At 38.1% G+C, this 21,615-nt stretch overlaps 2 protein-coding genes across 2 annotated transcripts in view; one reads left to right on the forward strand and one right to left on the reverse strand.

Annotated features, from left to right (window-relative positions):
• The window catches only part of LOC110835466 (uncharacterized), a 224,769-nt gene that overhangs the window by 98,425 nt on the left and 104,729 nt on the right, over positions 1–21,615 (forward strand). The gene's annotated exons all lie outside the window — the stretch shown is intronic.
• LOC110835476 (uncharacterized) lies at positions 192–18,913 on the reverse strand. Its single transcript, XM_022075711.2, has 3 exons — positions 18,806–18,913; positions 5,478–5,765; positions 192–1,801 (listed from the first exon to the last, which is right to left on the reverse strand). The coding sequence occupies exons 1-3, from the start codon at positions 18,818–18,820 to the stop codon at positions 1,448–1,450; spliced, it is 657 nt and encodes a 218-aa protein (XP_021931403.1). The 5' UTR covers positions 18,821–18,913; the 3' UTR covers positions 192–1,447.

A 21,615-nucleotide genomic window follows, 5' to 3' on the forward strand; every position in this document is an offset into this window, starting at 1 on the left:
GCGTGTCTCTATTTCTGTAGCTCTTTTGAGTGAGTGGTAAGTTGATGATTAATTTCAAGAATAGATGCAATATTTGAAATAAGAGACGACAGAAATGCAAAGTGTTAATATTGTTTTAGGTCAGAACAGCTCGGCATTTTGATACAGTTTTTAACAAAATATTATTAAGCGGGTGGTTATGTGTAAAACAATTTTAGTTTACACTTTTTATTTGCTTGAAGTGTCGAAGGTATATTTTGAGTTTACAACAGAAATTACATTTGTATAATAATACTAAACACACATACAAAAATAGTCACACTCATACTGTACAACGATATAGAAAGGCATTCTAGTCGATGTGCATGACATCTGCCGGATACAGTTTCACTCCCACTTTGATGATAAATCCGTAGGGAATTTTTTTGTTTTATTTGACACAAAATATATACTTATTAATTATACATGTATGACGTCTCCCGGAAGACTTTAGATTTATCAAGGTTGCATGATACCATTAATTGTAATATAAAATGAATACGTCAGTTTTCTAAGCCTATATTTCAAATAATTTCTGAATACTGATTGGAGTATTCGTGTTAGTGCATACATGATACTACGCATACCTCTCTGTGTTTCAAGTTTATATGGTAATTAGGTTTTATTCTTATGTATTACGTTAGTAAGAATCTGGCATTTGTAGAATGTAGGAAGAATACATATTTAATAACACATTAAAATCGATATCATGCTGCCTTAAAGTTGTACTAACAGAATCACACTAAAACTTCCGTGAAGACCAAAATGTCAATTTATAAGCGTTGGAATAACGTGGTCGTTAAATATATCCGTTATCTAAGTAAGAAGACGATGGCAACAGGTTTAATTTTACAAACTGAAGACCTTCGTTCAAGTGGAGGAACTGTTAACAAGTTAGCGGTGATAAAATCCTTAAGAAACTTTAGCCATCGGCCCTTTGTAAAGTTTATCTATACTTCAAAGAGGTAGAAATACAAAATTAAAATGTCGCCTTTAACATACTCATCGAAGACAACTGAACATCGTTTGTGAGAGACGTATTGTTGGTAAGTAATGGTACTTTTTAGAGACATGATCCATATTAATATTTTGATTTTTGTACCACACAAAATAAATATAGCGAATCAAATTATTTAATTTAAATAATGTAGAACAACTTGGGGATGTTTTGGAGTAAGTAAATCATCTCAGAATTCTGTTTCCAAGATGAATACATATTGGTACCATTAGTCATGTTAGGGGCTAGTATCAGACCATGTCGTATAAATCACCTCAGTTTTTCCACTGACAGTCAGAATCCGAGTCAGTCGAAATGAGAACAAAACATCTACGTTTAAATTATGTCTTAGGCAATTTAATGAAGTGTGGGTGTAGCGAACAAAACCATGACGTTGTTGTTGCTGAATGAATGATGCAGAAAGCGTTGGATCTAATAGCCTGGGCTGGATGTCCCAGGTGGGCCGTACGTAGCTGACGGACCACTCCCACCGATGCTACTGCTGGGTCCAGGGTAATTGTATGCTGGACGATTAGTATCGGGATAGGAAGCCTGGCCCTCATACGAGACATCGGCATGGAATCCAGTCTTCCAGTCGGCGGTATACCGCACAATCTGCAGACGCCCATCTGGCAGTAGAACTCGGTATTCGCCCTTCACAACATCTCCGTCGCTAATGGCGTTATGCGAGTAATCTGTTCCATAATAATCGTCCTTAACGGCGTAGTTGAAATCGTAAGGCATGCCAGGTACGTGATGATCATGGAGATGTTCGTCGCCCAGATTCTGCAGACACAATCGTCTGATACATTTGAATAATGCGTCACCTAAATTATAACTATTTATTAATTAGTGAAGAGGGAAAAATTAATTGAGATTTGTGAAAGAAAAGATATAAGGTTCTAGAGATTGATTTCTGTACCAACCACTACGTTCAGGCGAGTGATATAGTGAATAAAACTGAATGGATTTACTGTTACAGTCGTCGGACCATCCAGCCAATAAGGATACACTGCCTTAATCTATACATAATAATTGATGTTTTCTGAAAATCCACACAAGAAATTAATTTGGGGGTTTCAAAATAAATTTAGCAAAATTAACGTAGATATTTTTTGGTAGATGTAGAACACTATCTGTTTCCCAGCAAACAAAATATATCGAAGATTTCTGTCTTCTGGGTTGTTGCGCTGTGTAGTCTGGTCGATGTTTACCAACGTTTCAGAGGTCATACTGCCCTTATGACGGAGGCAATGTGACCTCTGAAACGTTGGTTAACATCGACCAGACTACACAGCGCAACAACCCAGAAGACAGAAATCTTCATACTCATCACCCTGATGACGGAGGCAGTATGACCTCTGAAACGTTAGTTAGCATCGACCAGTCTACACAGCGCAACAACCCAGAAGACAGAAATCTTTATACTCACCTCTGTGAAAACCTCAAATCTTACAAAATATATCGACTTTCATCCAATAACATTTAAGAACGTCACCCGAAAAGGTGGACGAGCCTTCGAAGTATTTTGAATATTATTGCAGTCATTTTAACTGTTAAATTATACCATGACAGCTTTTTCGTCTTCTGTCTTAGTTCACAGAAATTAATTGTCCTCACATCTCGTCTACGTTGCATAATCTCTGCAAAAGAGGAGCGTCATTTAATAGGCCTACCTATGAATTATACTGTCGCACACCGTGTCCATACTGTCTTGACTTTCTTTGTTACCATAGTCCCGCCTTTCCATCCCCAGTAATCAAGTACTCCTCTGTTAGAAGTGTATCCTTCATGCATAAGTACTTGTGTCACAGAAAATGAAAAATGCACATGAACTTTTCATGGACGTACTTGAGATGCAGCGAAAGACAATCATTGAAGTAAACCGACCGTCGTATTCCATTGTATGAAAACTAAGTCACGAGACAGACTGAGAAATAGGTTACTCTTCACTGTCTTATTTTGTAACATAATGTACTTTTCACAGATGCAGCAAGAACACAATGACCAGAATACCAAAGACGTAAGACTTTAAAAATAACTATGAGCTCCCCATGTATAAAATGTATGAGGCACACGTGTTATTACGTGTGTAACTGTGTAGAAATAAGTGATGCTTTCGTACAAACGTTCAGTAAAATAAGGGGCTTCTGTAAGCTTTCTGTACTTAAGTTGTTAGAGAAGGGACGAATCGATAAATTACTGTAATTTAATTTTATTGAAGAATTGCGAGAGGTGCAGTTACATTCATGAATAATAAACAGCCACCATTATATTCCTATTTGGAAACTTGTACTTAGGTATTTCTGCATCATCTGTTTTCTTGTGTCCTAAAAATTCTCACAACGATAATAAGTCGTCTTTGTCAACTAAAACGAGGATCTATCAAACAGAAATGTTATTTTGTACATACACATTTTAGCACATTTATTACATTATAAAGTTTATTTTAAACATGGGGTAGAATGGATGCTAATCAAACAGCAGAGCAACTTTGATTAATGTGAATTCTAAATCAGACGCTTTTGGGTCAATTTACATTAAAATTGAACCCTTTATGCTGAGGTTCAGCGCACTAATTCGATGTTAAATAGGTATAAATATTGTTTGTATACGACAAGTGGTGGACTGAGTTTATTTTCATCTGTTTACTTGGTTAAATAAGTTTATAATCTTTGAATTAAGAACACATATTTTGTTACGTGTACGTTTGTCTGCAAATTACGTTAGTTTTGTTCCAACGAGGAATAAAAAGTGACTGCCTTTCATAACGCTCTTTAATGTCTTTAATTAAATTTACGTAACTATATAATTTTAACGAATATAAAATTACCAGAGAATTAAAACTTTAACTGCTCTTTTTATTGTAGTAAATACTGGGATCATTTTTACGTGCAAAAGATTGTACATTCTGAATATCGTGACATTTCTCCAGTAAAACAGAGAAGCACTTTCGTCATGTTAAGTGCAAAGTGGATTCACACGCGAATGCATAGAGCCAATGAATACTCGGCCAGCCCCATTTTGTAACGCCTGACCGCGCTGTAACGCAGCTTAAAGTACAGCCATTATCGTAGCAATCACACTGTTGGAAACTGAAAGTACGATGTATGTCCGAGAGTAATTTGATGGCCGCAGATTGAAAATCGAAATTCAATCTCATTATAAAACCACAGCCGACAGCTACGTTGGTTCCTCGTTAGCTCTGAATTGCAAATATGACTTCCGGTTTTAGAATGTTTGTTGGGCAAGTACATCATTCGTTGAATTCCACATCTTCGTAATGTTTGTAATTTAGCTCTTAGCGAATGAAAGTTTCAGATTGCTTGGGTGTAATAATTTATGAGATTTCAAATTCTAAGGTCTCGTGTGTGGATATAATGTCAGGAAGTCAATCTGTTTTATAATTGTCAGTATCTCGTGAGGGTCAAAAGCTCCTCAGGCTACTTAGAGTTGAGGTATCTGCTCATACTATTAGCTTATTGCATTGGCATCGCCTTCTTCGGTTTCTTTGTTGCCCTTTCCACAAGCCAAACGAGATAACTAAAGTTACTACCTGGATGCAACGTGGTCTTAACTGTTCTAAGTGTATGATCAATATAGGATCTACAGCAATCATAGAAGAGGTATTAGGAGTGGGCTTTGTGATGTTACTAAAACTGTCTCCATGGGAGAGATCCATTCTTGAAAATCTGCTAGTCTATCAGTTTAAGAAGGTCCCCGTCTTTTATGAAACCCGAAAATGACTAATACTAGACCGAATCCTGAGCTATATGTGTCTCCATTCAACCCTGAAGATGGAAGTCAGTATCTACCTACAAAGCCACAAGGCATTACAACTCAGAAGATGATCATCGACACGTGATTGTTATGTCAGTGGATGTTATAACTTGTCTTTTAGATGACGTTTGTAAAAATTACCGGCAGTTAATGACTTTTAAACTAGAAACCCATTTTTCAATACTATGCAGCTGCTGTGTATTTTAAATAACTGTCTGTGTGCATACGGTATATTTCTTATTCGTCCAACGGCTGTAAAATTTAAGTTGTACCTTTTATATTAAAGTATAGTACTGACAGAAAAGTGCCTGCAGCGTTGTGACTCAGATACGAGGTTGCATCGTGTTTACACGCTGGTCGTTGTTGAGTGATTTCCCAATGTTTTGATTCAAGGCTTTCTGTTTTATTCTAATATGTACTAACGCATCGTTGGCAGAAGAAAGAAAAATTTACGAAACATTTTAAGGCAGACAATTGTCTATAATAGTTGACCACAGTGGCTTATGAATTGCATGATGTAAATTATTCCTTAAGAGGACATGGCACAACTCACATGATTAAAACGTGATACCCACAGAAAAAGTTATTACTGTTATGATACGTAATACATTTTATAACTGGTGTAGATGTAATTGTTTTGTAGCTTAATTACACTCTAAGTTGACTACTGACGAATGGTTACCTGGCCGCCACCGAATGTTGGAGGCGGTCGTGGAGGTCCCTGAGGTCCAGTTTGTGGAGGACCATAAGTTGGTGTTGGTGAGGGCCTGAATGTGCCGGGAGACGGTCTATGGAAAGAGGGTGGAGGTCCTGAGGGTCCTGGTACTGGTACTGGTGACGGGAACGGAACGCTCGGCCTGTTGTACTGGTAACCCTGATCTGGGGGAAGGTACGTGTTGGCTGGACCGGTCTGCGGCGCAGAGTTCACGACGCCTGCTGTAGCGAACACCCCCAGCATGAGTACCACACTCTGCAAAACAAAGGCAACGCAAAGTTAACTTCACAGAGTCATACATGAAAAAGGAAGGAAGATACGGGACAAGGGATATAATGAAGAACGAAAGACTTCCTTCGTGTTTATGATATGTCTGGACACCCCTGAAACCAACTGCGTTTTCGTGCTTTCTCTTACTCCCTCACTGTAAGCATCGAGACGGAGGCGAGCTTAAAGCAGACTTTACACACTCGCGAACTAGTCATTTATAGTAATTACTACATAATTTCGCATACGTTACTGTACAATTTCTTTCGTTGACTTAAAGTTGTTATTGAAATGAAAGACGTAGAGAAACCAGATTAACTGTAACCTGGTCATGCCGGCATTCCACAATAGAAATGGCTTTATGTAACACGATACAACTGGTGTGGGTGTTGGGACGTAGAGAAATTTAGGAGAATGAAATTGCCACTTGTTTAAGAGAAAAGGTTCAGAACGTTGGATCTGAAATGTCTTGGAGCAGACAAGCGGTCCAACAGTGACTGATGGACAGAAATCACGAGGACCTCTGAATCCCACATCTGGACAACAAAATGCAATCTTTCGCCAACGGATTACTCATATCCAAACACACACTTTGTGTCTTCTCAAACATAAATATTACAATCCCCTTCCGGTTGTACGAGGTGCGATCGGAAAGTTTCAAGACTGTGTCAATAGAGGGCGTACCGGATGTAGTACGAGCTTCTGCCGATGATTACGAGCGTTCTGGACGACCATCTTCGAGCACAACGCCCGAAAATGTTACGAAGATTCGGCAGGCCATTCACAAAGATCGACGTCGTACCATCAACGACTTGTGCGACATTGTTGGGATAGGCTATGGGACCTGTCAGCTGATTCTAAAGGAAGAACTCCACATGCGACGCATCATGACAACGCGCCAGCGCACACCGCCCTCAAAGTTCGGCAGTTTTTGGCCTCAAACACCATGGCCGTCATCCCGCACCCTCCTTATTCGCCGTGTGACTTCTTCCTCTTCCCAAAGATGAAAATTCAGCTAAAGGGAAGGAGATATGAGACGATAGAAGAGATTCAGGCAGAATCGCAGATGGTGCTTGACAGGCTGACAAAGAAAGATTTCCAGGGATGCTTCCAGGCTTGGCAGCGGCGCTGGGATCTTTGTGTTCACTCCCAGGGGAACTACTTCGAGGGTGATGGATGAATTTAATACCTGAGATAAGTGTACGGGTTTTTATAGGCGCAGTCTTGAAACTTTCCGATCGCACCTCGTATATACCCTTTAAATATCGACTTCGTTCAGCTTAAAGCTCCATGACGAAAAAGAGGAACATATTCCGGTCTCTCAGTCTTCTTTCGCAAGCAACTTAATCACGTGCTTGTCTTGAGTGATATATTTATTGTCTCGAACGACAGTCTAGCTTTGTCTGCCCTAATGAGATGCTGATGTCATGCCAGTTATCGGATGCGATCTAAATATGTAGGCCTACATGACACTTCTACCTAAACAACATGAATCTGATTGCATTTTATACATAAGTCATTACGTTAATGTAATTACTATTGCAAAAATTTGCATTTTAATGTGATTCTTCAACTGTCTTGAGTAGAACACCCAGTGAAAATGTATAAGGTATAAAGTCATGGTGGAGACCTTTCTAATTACAATCGATCTGGTGTAGAATAAAGAATGGTAATACCAGTCTGTGAAGGAAGGATGTCCTTCAGATGCACCGTTAGAAAGTTCACCCATCCCTTTACAGGAATGAACCTTACCCAACTTGACCTTTGTTACTCACACACAAAGAAGATCACGAAATACATCGAAATATGTCGATGTTTTGAACCATGAGTGTGGATTGTGTGGGGCAGATAGATCCGGTATTGTCTTCATTGGAATGTGGCCGGGATTATCCCTTCGATAGAAGTAGGCCAACACATTTATATTTAAAAAGAAACACAAAATGAGTTACGAATGGACCTCGCATTTGACTGGATTTATCTGGCTCACAATAAGGAACATGGCGGGCTCTTTTGACCACAGAATTGAACTGTCAGATTCCGAAAAAGGAAGAAATATCTTGACCAGCTAAGAGAAGGACTCTGACCCTGACTTGTGACCCTTATTTTAGTACATTGTGGACTGAAAAAGACAGCACATGAAAAGTAAGAAAGACGAACATCACTCTCTTCAATGTGGACGGTCCTTGTTCTCTGTTCGGGCGCACATTAACAGATGTATGGCAACGGAAGAAGAATTATGTTAATACAATCTGCTACTGTGTCATGAAATGTTTTAGCGCGCTGTTTAAAATTAGCACAAGATGCCATTTAGCCTCTGCGCGTGTCTTAAGAAAAGAGATATCCAAAAACGTCTGTAGGCCTAATTAAAACATTTTAGACAGGCGATTTTTAGAACGTGACTTGTAATGTTAACGAAGGAATAAAGTAGGAATAAAGAAGCTAAGATTTGTCCAAATGCTTTATGGTCAGATGTTGGCCTTCTAGGTTGTAACAGACTGTGAACAGGCAGAGTTGCCAACGCTAATTTCATTCTTCCCATAGTTATGGTGCGTGTCTGAAAATGTAAGAATATCACCGAGTTATGCAATAATGCTAGCCTACATTTCACCGAAATAACAAAAGAATCTCTTTGTCTGAAGTTAAAATGTTCTTAGCCTTGAGTTATCGTTAAAGTGATATTAAAATTGTAGGCTATGGTAACAGTGGAAAGGATTAATGTGGAAATGAAAAAAGCGTTACTAACGTTTTTATGTGTTCAATAATTACCGTTGCCTCATTAATAAACATATTATAGAGGTCAGTATATGCTATCTAATGGCTTATATTAATCTCATCCTGCTATTATTATTATTATTATTATTATTGTCGGTATTACGGTAGCGTTTGTAACTCAGTCCGCCTTCATGTTGCCGTTATGTATAACGTTTAGTACTTAGGATCACTTGACGTTCATTAACATAATTTATCCCCCTTCTTATTGTGAACTAGATGACGCCTTTTGAAAAAGAAGGAACTGAACACGACATTTCTGTGGCCTCACCCATAAGTCTTCTTTGGTAGTGATGCCAGTGATTACATAATATTGGGTAACAGAGTTCTCCAGTTGCGAAAAATACGGGCAGATTGCGTATTTTCTCCTAATAGTCGACTCAGAATCTTCCTGGTAACACAAACCTTTCACTTTGGTTCCGTTACAGCAGACTAGTGAATTCGGAACGATGTTGAAGCACTGTTTCGATTGAGTGACATCTTTCGATAGCTACGAAAGGGGGAGGTGAGATTACAGGTTTTCACGGCGGGGATTATAAAGGTGAATTTGTGGGACGTTGAGTCGAGGAGATTGGTACCACAGCGCAACATCCCAGGATACAGCCTTTTTCAAAGGGAAAGCTGTTTCCTATACAAATAACCTTGATCAGTTAAAGTCGCTTGATTTAATGCATAAACTGTTACCAGGAATGACGTCGTCAGAAGATGAAATTCTTAGGGCGGTAAATATTTCTGTTGTGATGCCCGTTCTCTTCTAGGTGACTACCGACGTTTCGGAAGAAGACGATGATTATTTTCAGAGGAAGATGAGACGATACATTCCTTCGAAACGTTGGTAACCAACTACGAAACTACAAGTTTCTTAACATAGAAGATGACAAACAAGTGAAGTTATTCCTTAGATAAATCCCTCGAAGTGACGTGAATTGTGTTGAAATACAATATATAATAGTTCACTGTTGAGTGCTTTGTACTTCCTGGATATCGAAGTTTCAGTGACTTCTTCAAGTAGGGCGACTATACACGTATTCAGTATAATTTAACTTTCTAATGTTTAGAATTTTTCAAAACGCAGCCACGATAAGATGATTTTAAATCCAAGTACTGGATGAATTACATATATAATACACGAACATTTACATGTAAAGAGACTAATTAGAAGTGTTGAAGATCAAACGTTGTAATATATTTTCTGAATGTTACATGACGCAACTGACGAACTAACGAGATATTCATAATAGCCAGTCTTAGAATGCTGGTCCCTGCATTTACTATGATTGACAGTACCGTACGATGAAGCGTGACGTAACATTTTTATTTTTGCTAAATTTATTTTCTAGAAAGAAAAATGCTCTTATTCATAAGCGACGAAGGCTGGATCGATGCTGCTATGGAACATTTACACGTAACAAACCTCAAACACATCGACTGGCGATGTTGTATTTCAAGTATGAATGACCCTCCCTTTCCTCCTGCATCGCAGGTTCATCCTGTCTTTACAATTGTTTTTATGTCTTGAACAGTGAGTGATTTCGATACGGAGAAACCTGCTGTTATGCCACTGAAACAGAAGTCCTGCTGATTTGTTCACAGTTGCTAATGTTGACTCTAAAACTAAGGACCGCAATAAAGGACTCTTCGAATTACTGTAACTTGTTTAATCCACAGCAGCAGTGCCAGTTTGACGATGACTCGCTTACTTCGTGTGCTGAGAATTTCTTTACTTGAATCCAATTAATAATTCCAAAGGAACAAGCACAGTTGAATGAAGTCTTGTCACTTTACAAACAGCGTTATGAAAGGGACACAGAAGTAGAAGATTAAATTCAATTTCAGCTCTGGACAATATCCAGTGTAGTTTTACTCCCTGCTCGTTAAATGAAATCCGTCATTTGCATAAGCACTTCTATTGATGTCTGTAGATCTCTTTGTAAGTTGTAACAAGTATTAATCATTACCCAGCAGACATTGATCGCTATAAAAAGAATTTGATTATTTTTTTCGTATTTCTTCATTTGTGGCTTTACACCGTTGTAGGTGGGAGCGTGCGAGCATGAAATTGCTCAAACGTGAGAATAGAAATTGACTCAGAGAGTGACAACACTTCCCTTTCATTACTACAAGACTAAACATTTATGTACACAATACATGCATCTGATCTTCTGTGAGTCCTGTGATGTAAGTAAATCTGTACACAGTACAGATTTACTTTCCTCTGGGCACTCACACAGAATAAATTTAATCTTGTGTACAGATTCCCAGATTCTGTGACACTGGAAACGGTTTATTGTTTTAACTGGAAGTTTATTCTCCCTTATTTTTACCGGTAAATTAAAGGTTAGTGCCTGCCAAACTATAATTCTAATTTGAATTCTTTTTATGGTTTCCCCTAAAATTCTTCAGTGGGTCTACAGCCCCAGGGCACGACGCACCACTCAGTCAGTCATTGATACACGAACCAGGGATTGTAGAACGTCCGTGAAGTCATAACACGCACTAGATTGTATCATCTCTTTATTCTCATAATGTTAATTCTACAAACGTGGGAATGGTTTTAATTCTTGTACATTTTACGAAATAATATCTGAGATTGCATTCTTAAATATAGGCTTGAGCTTTGTCTACATGCGACAAGAATCTCGGCTAATAGAAAATTCTTGAGAAAATTAACTAATACCGCCCACGCCCATTTCACTCATTTCTCATTATTGCAACAGAGAATTTATTTTATGAATATTTCAGGAATCTTTTAGTTTAAAAACTGTATAATATGATGTGAAACAGTAATACAATCTCTTTTCTCAGTTTGACATAGTAAAAACAGTATATTTGTTTAAATACATTGCATGTTTTTATTACGACAGTTACAAGTTACGCGTTTATATATGGACATTCACTTTCATAATAAAATTAGCCCATATAGTAGGAATTGGAGAAATGAGAAATTTATACGAAGTTTCACTCTAAGAAATGTTGACAAAGTTTTCCAGAGAAAATACATTGCCTTTCTATTGCTCCCAATAATTTCAGTACGACTTTATGTTATTAAAATTATTATTAGTGGTAGTAGTGTTTTTATACTTTATATATAAATATTATTTGTTCCAACGGTGAAACAAATCTCATTTGCTTTTGAAAATTTGGATACTATCGTGAAATTAAAATGTATCTTTAATATTTTTAAATTATTAAAATTCCACCATTTCACTAGGATGAGGGTTACCAATTATCACGACATTAAATTTCGTAACCTGGTTTATCCTTATGCCTCAAGATGAGTTACTGACTGAAGTTAGTTTCTAATTGTGGTTTAAGTCGCGACGCGTCACTCAAGCATCTGTCCTGCTTACCCCTTTTTCCCCTATACGTTTCCTTTTACGTAATACTCCACAGATTCTCACTTTTTATTTTACTCTGACCAATGTATAATTATTTACCAGTTACTTTTACGTATATGTATACGTTTCTGTGTTTTACGTGGTTTTAACCCTTTGAAGCTCAAGAAATGATACGACGTAGCGCAGTTTCGCATTAAACCTTGTTGTTTAGCAATATCCTACAGTCTTTTGTTTGCTAAAATAGTAATTATCATAAATGTAATAATGTAATCACTGTGTTACATAGTTATTGACGACTGTGAATAATTAGTAGGTCGTTGTGCTGTGGCTCTGAACAATGGACGTATAATTCATGCATTCTTATTGTGTGTGCATCTGTGATCTTTGGAAATCATCTATCATTTTGTTGCAGTCAGATAACGTTATACATTTCACATCAATAAATGCACTCTTCGTTGTTTGGGGCATCGTGTTAACCTTATTTTATTGTTAAATTCTCAGCTGTACGGTGCACTTACTATTAGTGTCATTGTTGTTTTACTCAGGCGTATGTTACGTTTGGTGCACGTGACGTGACACATAGTTTTGAACACTCTCGTAATGAAATGGAATGTTGCCGTTTAAGTTCTGACACGCGCAGTTGACGGCCATGACAAAGTGCGAAAAAGACGGTTCTTAAAAGCACAGGAACTATGCAGTCGTTAATAAATTCCACGGACACCAAGCAAGTGTAATTTGTCTACGCGGTCACATTCACAGCTAATATACTTCTATTCATGGACTTAAATTAGAAAGAGTGTCTCCTTGTAGTTAATAAGATAATTTTTTTCTTGTATATTATATAATTTTACGTGTTGTTTTGTATGTATGAGAAACGTTGTCTCTAATCTGAATGGAAACATACAGATTTAGGGTATATTTGAACAAGGTCCTGAATAATAATACCTGTTGGAGACGTTCAAGCAATGAAATGTTCAATCGAAGTGAAAGCGGGAGGTCCTCGAGAAAATCTCTCTCAATTCCGCCATCTCTATTTCTTTGTTATTTAGTATTGGCGTTTTGAATAATTGTGAATCTGATTACAAGAAAAGTGAGAGATACCGGAGAAAATCTTCAGTTACACATCTTTATCTACTGTAAATTCGTTCTTAAACCCGGATACACATAATGGAAGTCTTGTGATGGCCAGATGCAATCTGATAATCTATCTGCGATGTAGCTGAAACTGAGCTTCTAGCAACTACGGATTGGCCATTACTTAACTTCTCTCTTCATAACGCAGCAACTGAAATTGTGTTTGTGGATTATAATCTTGCTGTATATTAATACTTTGGTATTTCTTTAGCAATCATGAGCTGTATTAAGACATACAGATTTGTCTAAGGCGCCTGTATGTCTATACAGGTACTTGTTATAATAGAGGTGAGGTTAGTCAGGAGAACCGAGTAGTTTTGGATAATGAGGCGTTCAAATTACTGGTCGTACTGTCTGACCTGCGGGAAGGAAAGTATGAAATTATATCTCCGTTCGTGATGGACGTGTCGTCTTTGACGAAAGAATAACAGAGGATGACTTGAAACAATACATAACATTTTGAGAGCGTATTGCTAATTAATCCTTCTCGAAGGTATCACCACCTTGTCGAAGGCAATCTGCCGGGTGAGGAGGCTTGCGTGCTCAAATGACCCTTAGGGCTATGCCGGCCTGAGCTTCGGCTCATGGTAGGGTCACCCAAGCCGGACAGGTCTAAGGAGATGCGCTAGACTAAGAGTGATACCCTGGTCCTCCAGGTTGGGGGTTGGGTGTAGGGCTAACAACCTTTCACCTTTAAAAAAAATATGTGTTACGAAAAAATCAACCAAGCCTCGGATCAGGACGGACTCTTTGGCACGACCACGGCAATTGAAAAAGGACATGAGATTTGGTACCTGGAACATTAGGAGCCTCTATAGGGCTGGGGCACTGAAATCAGTGTGTAGGGAATTAGGTAATTATAAGTTAGACTTAGTGGCAGTGCAGGAAGTGCGATGGGAGGGGGAGGGCACGATCCCAGTGGACAATTTTACATTTTTCTATGGAAAGGGGAATGACAATCATCAGCTAGGGACGGGTTTTTTTGTTCATAGCAGAATTAGGGCAGCAGTTAAGAGAGTAGAATTTGTTAGTGACAGGTTGTCTTACGTAATTTTGGAAGGACGTTGGTGCGACATCATTGTCCTTAATGTTCATGCCCCAACTGAAGACAAAAGCGATGATATCAAGGATAGCTTTTATGAAGAATTGGAATCAGTATTTGATACATTTGGCAAGTATCACATGAAAATTCTGCTAGGAGATTTCAATGCAAAAATTGGGAGGGAGGATGTCTTCAAACCCACAATAGGCAGCGAGAGTCTCCATGCACTTAGTAATGATAATGGCGTCAGAGCAGTGACCTTCGCTACGTCAAAAGATTTAATTGTAAAAAGTACAAAATTTCCACACCGTGATGTTCATAAATACACTTGGACTTCCCCAGATGGCAGAACACACAATCAAATAGATCATGTTTTAGTAGATAAGAGAAGGCAGACAAATGTAATTGATGTGAGATCATTCAGAGGAGCAGATTGCGACACTGATCATTATCTGGTGGTAGCAAAAGTGAGGGAGCGGCTTTCAGTAAGTAGACGAACTAAACAAAATTTTGACACAGAAAGATTTGATTTGAAAAAATTAAGTGAGGGAGAGGCAAAGGAACAATATCAAGTTGAAATTTCGAATAGGTTTCAAATTTTAGAGACAAATGAGGATAATGAAAGTGTGGACATCAACAGGGAGTGGGAAAATGTCAGAAACTGCATCAAAATTTCAGCAAAAGAGAAACTAGGATACTACAGGAGAAAGCAAAATAAACCGTGGTTTGATGAAGAATGTTCAAAATTAATAGATCGAAGGAAGCAAACAAAATTTCAATGGTTGCAGAACCCAAACAAAACAAATGCGGATAATCTATGTAACGTGAGACGTGAGGCTAGTAGAACCTTTAGGACTAAGAAAAGGGAATACCTGAAGGGCAAAATTGCTGAACTTGAGACAAATAATAAGGAAAAAAACATCAGAGACCTGTACAGAGGCATTAATAACTTTAAGAAAGGATATCAACCCCAGACTAATTTGGTAAAGGATGATAGTGGCAATTTGCTTGCAGATCCAATAAAAATTGTGAATAGGTGGAAAAATTTCTTTAGCGAGCTCTTAAATGTTCATAATACTGGTGATATTAGACAGATTAAAATGCATACAGCTGAACTGTTGGTGCCAGAACCTAGCTTAGATGAAGTGGAACTAGCCATTGGGAAGTTGAAAAGTTATAAATCTCCAGGAATTGATCAGATTCCGGCCGAATTAATTAAAGCAGGTGGCAAAGGGTTGCATATGAGGATCCATAAGCTTATTCAGTTAATTTGGGATAAGGAAGAGATGCCACATCAATGGAAGGAATCCATAATTATTCCTATTTATAAGAAGGGGGACAAGACTGAGTGTGGTAATTACCGAGGAATATCGCTGCTATCAACCTCATACAAAATTCTATCCAACATTCTTTTGGCAAGATTAACCCCATATGCGAATGAAACTATTGGGGATCATCAGTGTGGGTTCAGACGAAACAGATCAACGATTGATCAGATCTTTTGCATTCGTCAGATACTAGAGAAAAAATGGGAGTTCGGTGGGACTGTACATCAGTTATTTATAGATTTCAAAAAAGCCTATGACTCTGTGAAGAGAGAAGTGCTATATAATATTCTTATTGAATTTGGTATACCAAAGAAGCTAGTGGGTCTAATAAAAATGTGCTTAAATGAAACCTGCAGCAAAATTCGAGTAGGTAAATATGTATCTGAGACATTCCTCATCAAGAACGGTCTAAAACAAGGAGATGCTTTGTCTCCCTTGCTCTTTAACTTTGCGCTAGAATACGCCATCAGGAAGGTCCAAGGTAGGCAGGAGGGTTTGCAATTGAACGGGACACATCAGCTATTGGCATATGCTGATGATGTTAATTTATTGGGGGACGATATAAATACAATAAAGAGGAACGCAGAAGTTTTACTAGAGGCTGGTAGACAAGTGGGGCTGGAAGTAAATTCAGAAAAAACTAAGTACATGTTAGTATCTCGTCATCAGAAGACAGGCGGGCAAAATTATCTTAGGGTAGCTAATAAATCCTTTGAAAGGGTTACAAAGTTCAAATATTTGGGAACAACAATAACAAATCAAAATGATACTTGTGAGGAAGTTAGGAGGAGACTAAATTCCGGAAATGCTTGCTACTTCTCAGTCCAAAATATTTTGTCTTCCCGTCTGATTTCTAAGAACCTGAAAATTAAAGTATACAAAACAATAATCTTGCCTGTTGTTTTGTATGGGTGCGAAACATGGTCTCTCACTCAGAGGGAGGAACACAGATTGCAGGTGTTTGAGAATCGGGTGTTGAGGAGGATATTTGGGCCTAAGAGGGAAGACGATGGGGCGTGGAGAAAACTGCACAATGACGAGCTTAAAAATCTGTACTGCTCCCCCAGTATTGTGAGGGTGATTAAGTCGAGAAGAGTGAGATGGGCGGGACATGTAGCGCGCATGGATGGGACAAGAGGTGTGCACCGGGTACTGGTTGGGAAACCTGAAGGGAAGAGACCGCTGGGGAGACCTAGACGTAGATGGGAGGATAATCTCAGGCGGGATCTATGGGAGATAGGAGTTGAAGGAAACTGGATTTTGTTGGCCCAGGACAGGGGCCGGTGGAGGGCTTTGGTTAATTCGGTGATGAACCTTCGGGTTCGGTAAGCCATCTAGTTAGTTAGTTATTGCTAATTAATTTTGTGTTATGTAACTAGGTCATAAAAAGTTTGGGCTATTGTTTTTATCACATTGAATGCAAAATGTTATTAAGTTTTTAATACTAATAAATAATATTAGCACCGTGATTTCGTAACTTGCTTAACATAGTATTTGGAATAACCACAAGCTTAAGGAACTGTAAGGTCCGTTATCTTGGAGGATTTTGAGAAACGTGTGACAGAGAAGAAAATGAATTTTCGTTTGTACGTTTTTAGTGAATTTCAGAACCACGTCAATTTAACTAAACTCACTACCAGAATTTTGATTTATCAGTTGAAGGTAAAAAATACCTAAATACAATGGAGAGAATTAACTTTTTTATAAAGAAAACGATTCTAATAAAATATGTGCTTTTAAATAATATAAACCAATTAGTCATTTAATTTCTTTTCGTTTTATTGAGACAATATTAAAGATACATACAGTCTAAATAACTATAAATCATGGCCTGAATTCTTGCCTTGGCATTTGAGATTGAGAAAATGTTAAATGGTTTATTTTGTTCTGATCTTTGTTTTATTAGGACACTCGAAATAAGTAATACACACACTAATTGATAATATAAATTTTTTAGTCCTTTCATTGTACAAAGTAAATTTAAAAAAAATATTTATCATTTTTCTTGCACCATAAATGGCAACATACAATATGTGAATATATTTATTTGCCTTATGAAGAGTGAATTTTTGTGTGAATGTTTATAGCATAATGGGATCAATATAATACTAATATCTGTAGTTAATCAGGCATTATTATTTTTAAATCTAATTTCCTCACTGAATACATTTTTCTGTGGAACATGCATGTTTCAACTTAGATTTAGATTTACAGAGAAATAGAGTGAGTGTAAAGGAGGAAACTCGTGGAACATTATGAAATTTGCAAACGATGCCTTGATGAACTGTTTCTAGACTTTGTGAAATACCAACATTAATTTTTCTTTAGAAGGAATTGGCTCGGTTATATAACCTAAATTGCTTAGATGTGCATTCACTTTCCCGTAAGACTGTTAACGAGTCTTTGAAAATCTGTAATTTGTCTGCTATTTTCCAGTGTCTCTTGTCCGGTTTCTTTGCTCTCTTGGTGTATCAAAACGCAAGTCAGTGAAACTGCTTCAGAATGTTGCCGAGTTCATCGTCTACTTTGGCCAGTCACAAATTTCAGTTAGAAAAATATTTTCCTCAAGCCTTCAACGAAAATAAGGAGCTGTCCTTCACACCGACGCAATATTACGTACTTCGTTTGGGATCCTTTCAGTCAAATCCTATACGCCACTGAATGTAATTCTGTTCTGGATTCGAAGGATAACTGATATGCCCCGATGACTGTCAAAATACAACTTTGGGTTGTATTTTAGACTTCCTGTGATCTATAAGGAATATTCAAACAATAAAATTGCATACGAAATTTTCTACGTAAATTAAACATGTGAAGAACGTTACGCCTGAATATACTAAGTGCAACTTTTTCAAATCATAACTCTGATGTTACAGCTAATACGTTTCTTGTCTTGTAGTTGTTAACGGTGTTCTTTAAAGTTCAAGCTATATACTTTTAATAAAATAAATTTATTTTTCCAAAATTAAATTTTAATGTTTCCTACAGATGTTACACGATCAGTGCCTGAATATCCCATTTTCCTGTTGCCTTTGGACTGTATGATTTAACTTTAATACCTTCACTCAAATTTCAGCGGTTAAAATGCAACAAACTTTAGTGAGAAGTGAAACTCAAGGAAAAAATATACTGCAGTCATACTTTTAAATTAATGTGATGTTTTACGTATTGTAAATTAATTTTTAAACAGTCCTCAGTCGGATCTTCGTCCAATTTAGCACAATCTTGCCAACTTCTTCCTCGCAAAAAAGAGATTTGGTCACGTCAGTTTCAAGCACTCGAAGAACGTAATTCAGATCCAATTATGATATATCCATAATTCGAATTCTCGCGAGGAGCAATTTGTCAAAAGTGTATTGCTATGTTGAATTGCGATAATTTCTGTACTGGTAGTATAGTTTTTGTAACAAGACGCACCTTGAAGAACGCCATGCTGTTAAATTCGATTCGTGTTGTATCCTCGGGCTCCTCAGTGGCTTTCGCTGTCCAACACTAAAGGCACACAACTGCATGAATGTGTGTTTGCATTGCTTCTTATATAGCGTATTAGGTCGCTTTTAGAATTAAAATGCGGAAGACTAAAGGGCGGTAGTAAAGCAGTGGCGGTGGAGGGAAATTCCCAGAGTTTCAATGATACAGCAAACGAAAACAATTTTGAAGTAAGAAGGGAGATAAGAGTTGAGTAGGGGAGAGATGCACAGCGTATGACGGATGTACAAAAATTTGTTTTAACAGGAGGAATCATGCTTTAGATAAAGGAATGGAAGGGGAAGACAGTGGACGTGTCCAAGTAGACGTTCGCCGTTGAAGAGGGGTTAACGTGGAAGGGAACTGAATGTATGGGGAGGGATATTCTTTGTGTAAGAATTGTATTATGAATCGAATGTAAGGGGGGATATGGAGATTATTTTTCCTTTATGTTCAAGGAAGAGGGGAGATTTGATCGTTTTCTCAAGGTAGTGAGAGTGCCAGATTCACTCAGGATGGGATGCTGAGCTGGAGCGTAGAGAGGACAGAATGCGAGGAGGAGCAGTGAGAAAGAGACGGGAAATGTGAGCTTCAGTTATGTAAGAAGAGCGTTACACTGTCTACGATACACATCTCTGTCCGTCCCGTTATTATTTCTTCTACTTGCATTTGTACTTGGCTTAGCAGTGTAAGCCGAGAGCAAATCTTAGTGCGATCTTTGCTTGCAGGCATTTTCTCATCTATTTATCGTTGACCCAGATCTGCGGTAATGAATCTCCTAGTACAAAACCCATTACTTATTTTTTTTTCCAACTTTGTTGCATATTGTCTTGAAATAACATTACTGCAACTTGTATTATTTATTTTAATTAATCAATTTTCCCACAGAAATAAAAGTGTTCAGTATTTATTTTTAGTGGTTCAAGATGTTAAATTGCTCATAATCAATACCAGAATGGACATCTTCATGTGACGAAACAGTCTTATTATACCGTACTTAAATCCGTAGTTTATACAAGGAAAATTTAAATTTGGTATGGACTTTTATTTTTCCGGACATATATTGCACTGCATTTGATCCAACTTTAGAATAACTTTCGGATTCAATCAGCGAAGAAATCTTCTGGCTGACTGTGCCTTAAGATTGGACTGTTTCCATGGTCTCTTTATTGGTCTTGAACCACTGGACTCTCATGCCCTCCTGAAGATGTCCAGTCAGGCTGACACATGCAGACAGATCTAACTGCAGTGTTAGGTAGCACATCCATCAAGAACATCTCCTGCTGCTTTGACATTATCGTTGGAGAGAAAAGCGTCCCATCTGGATAGTTGTCTGCACCTGCTGGTTCCGTTTGTATTTGAGATGATCTCGGTTGTTTCTTCTCTGTAACAAAGAGTCAACACAAACTGGACCTTGGTTCAATGCCTTAAAGGGGCACGTTCGATACAGGTTCACGGACGTCTTGGAAAGACTGGCAGGACTAAAACACAGAAGAACGTGAAAGGTGTTTTTCCTGAAACCGTAACTGAATCAGTGCTCTTATATCTTCTTTACAAGAAAGTCTAACCGCGCTGCAAAGCTCGACACCTAACCGGCCGCCATAATTGATAACAAAATGGTTGTCTTCAACGTAAAGAAAAGACTCATTCAGTGTGGGTATCTGATTTAGAACACTTATATACCTAGAAGACAGTCATAATCATAATCGTCGCTGTGACAACTTCAGTTCTCATTGCTTTACTCAAGTTTCTGGACATGTAAATGCAAATTATCGATATTGGGAGCACGAAATTAAAACTATATACTGAACAGAATAACAAATATACTACGATTGTGATCTGTCAAACAAGGAAGCAGTACAGAAAAATGACACAACAGGATCCGAGATGTCCATTTCAGTACAAACAAAAGGCGTGTAGATATACAGGAAGACTAAAAGTGTCCCTGCAGTCGAACAGAGTGGGGCCCAATCAGTGAAGAAATGGAGTTCAGCATTAGACAGCATCCCAGATCGAATATCATGGCAGAAATTTGTTATGACGAAGCAATATAGGCCATCTGCCGTAAGTTGAAGCACCAGCAATGACGTGGCCTGCTTGTACGTGTTCTCAGTATTACAGTTTGTTTCCGGATTCTTTCTGATCACTTTCTGCGAGGTTTCCAGTTGTTTCTCGATGTTGTAATAGCCATTACGGTCAGAGTGGCTCGGGATAAAGTGATGTCTCATCTGGGGAACATGAAATCTTCACTCACAGGCACATTCATTGAGTGCAAATGAATGTTCATAGACTACTTAGCGTTTCGTTAAATATCTTATCTGTGTATCGTACGGTAAGGATCAGTCGTTATAAATAATTAAAGAACTGCATAAATAAATTAGCCAAAACTAAATAACTTTATGAGGCAGATACCTTCAGAAGCTAGTAAAAATATTCCTATCCTTGAATGGAACGCGAAGTTAATTACAATGTTCACAGTGACCAGCCAGGTGCGAGATCCTGTGTAACATTTCATAAGATACAGTTGTTTTAAGGTGAGCAACTGTTAACCCCACGCCAAAATCCCAGCCTGGAGGTTCGCACCCTTTCAGTTGTCCATGATTGCGCTTTCAGTACATTCACAGCTCAGCTAGCCTCCATTTCTGTATGTCGTGTTTTTGCAATTCTTCGATCGTCCTTATGAGTAGCATGTGACATGTGAAGACTGGAGATTTCCTCTGACTGACAGGTGTAACACTGGTAGCTTAACTGAAGCCTGA

This window comes from Zootermopsis nevadensis, unplaced genomic scaffold (assembly GCF_977971745.1).
Source record: "Zootermopsis nevadensis isolate Lab colony 2312 unplaced genomic scaffold, Znev_1.0 Znev_ptg000024l, whole genome shotgun sequence".
Classification (NCBI taxonomy): domain Eukaryota; kingdom Metazoa; phylum Arthropoda; class Insecta; order Blattodea; family Termopsidae; genus Zootermopsis; species Zootermopsis nevadensis.

Bases quoted from the DNA above. Each gene is read 5' to 3' on its own strand.
- LOC110835476 (XM_022075711.2), bottom strand. The intron at 1,802-5,477 runs GTAACCATTCGT...TTGTGTCTGCAG, and splicing joins CAACATTCGGTGGCGGCCAG to AATCTGGGCGACGAACATCT.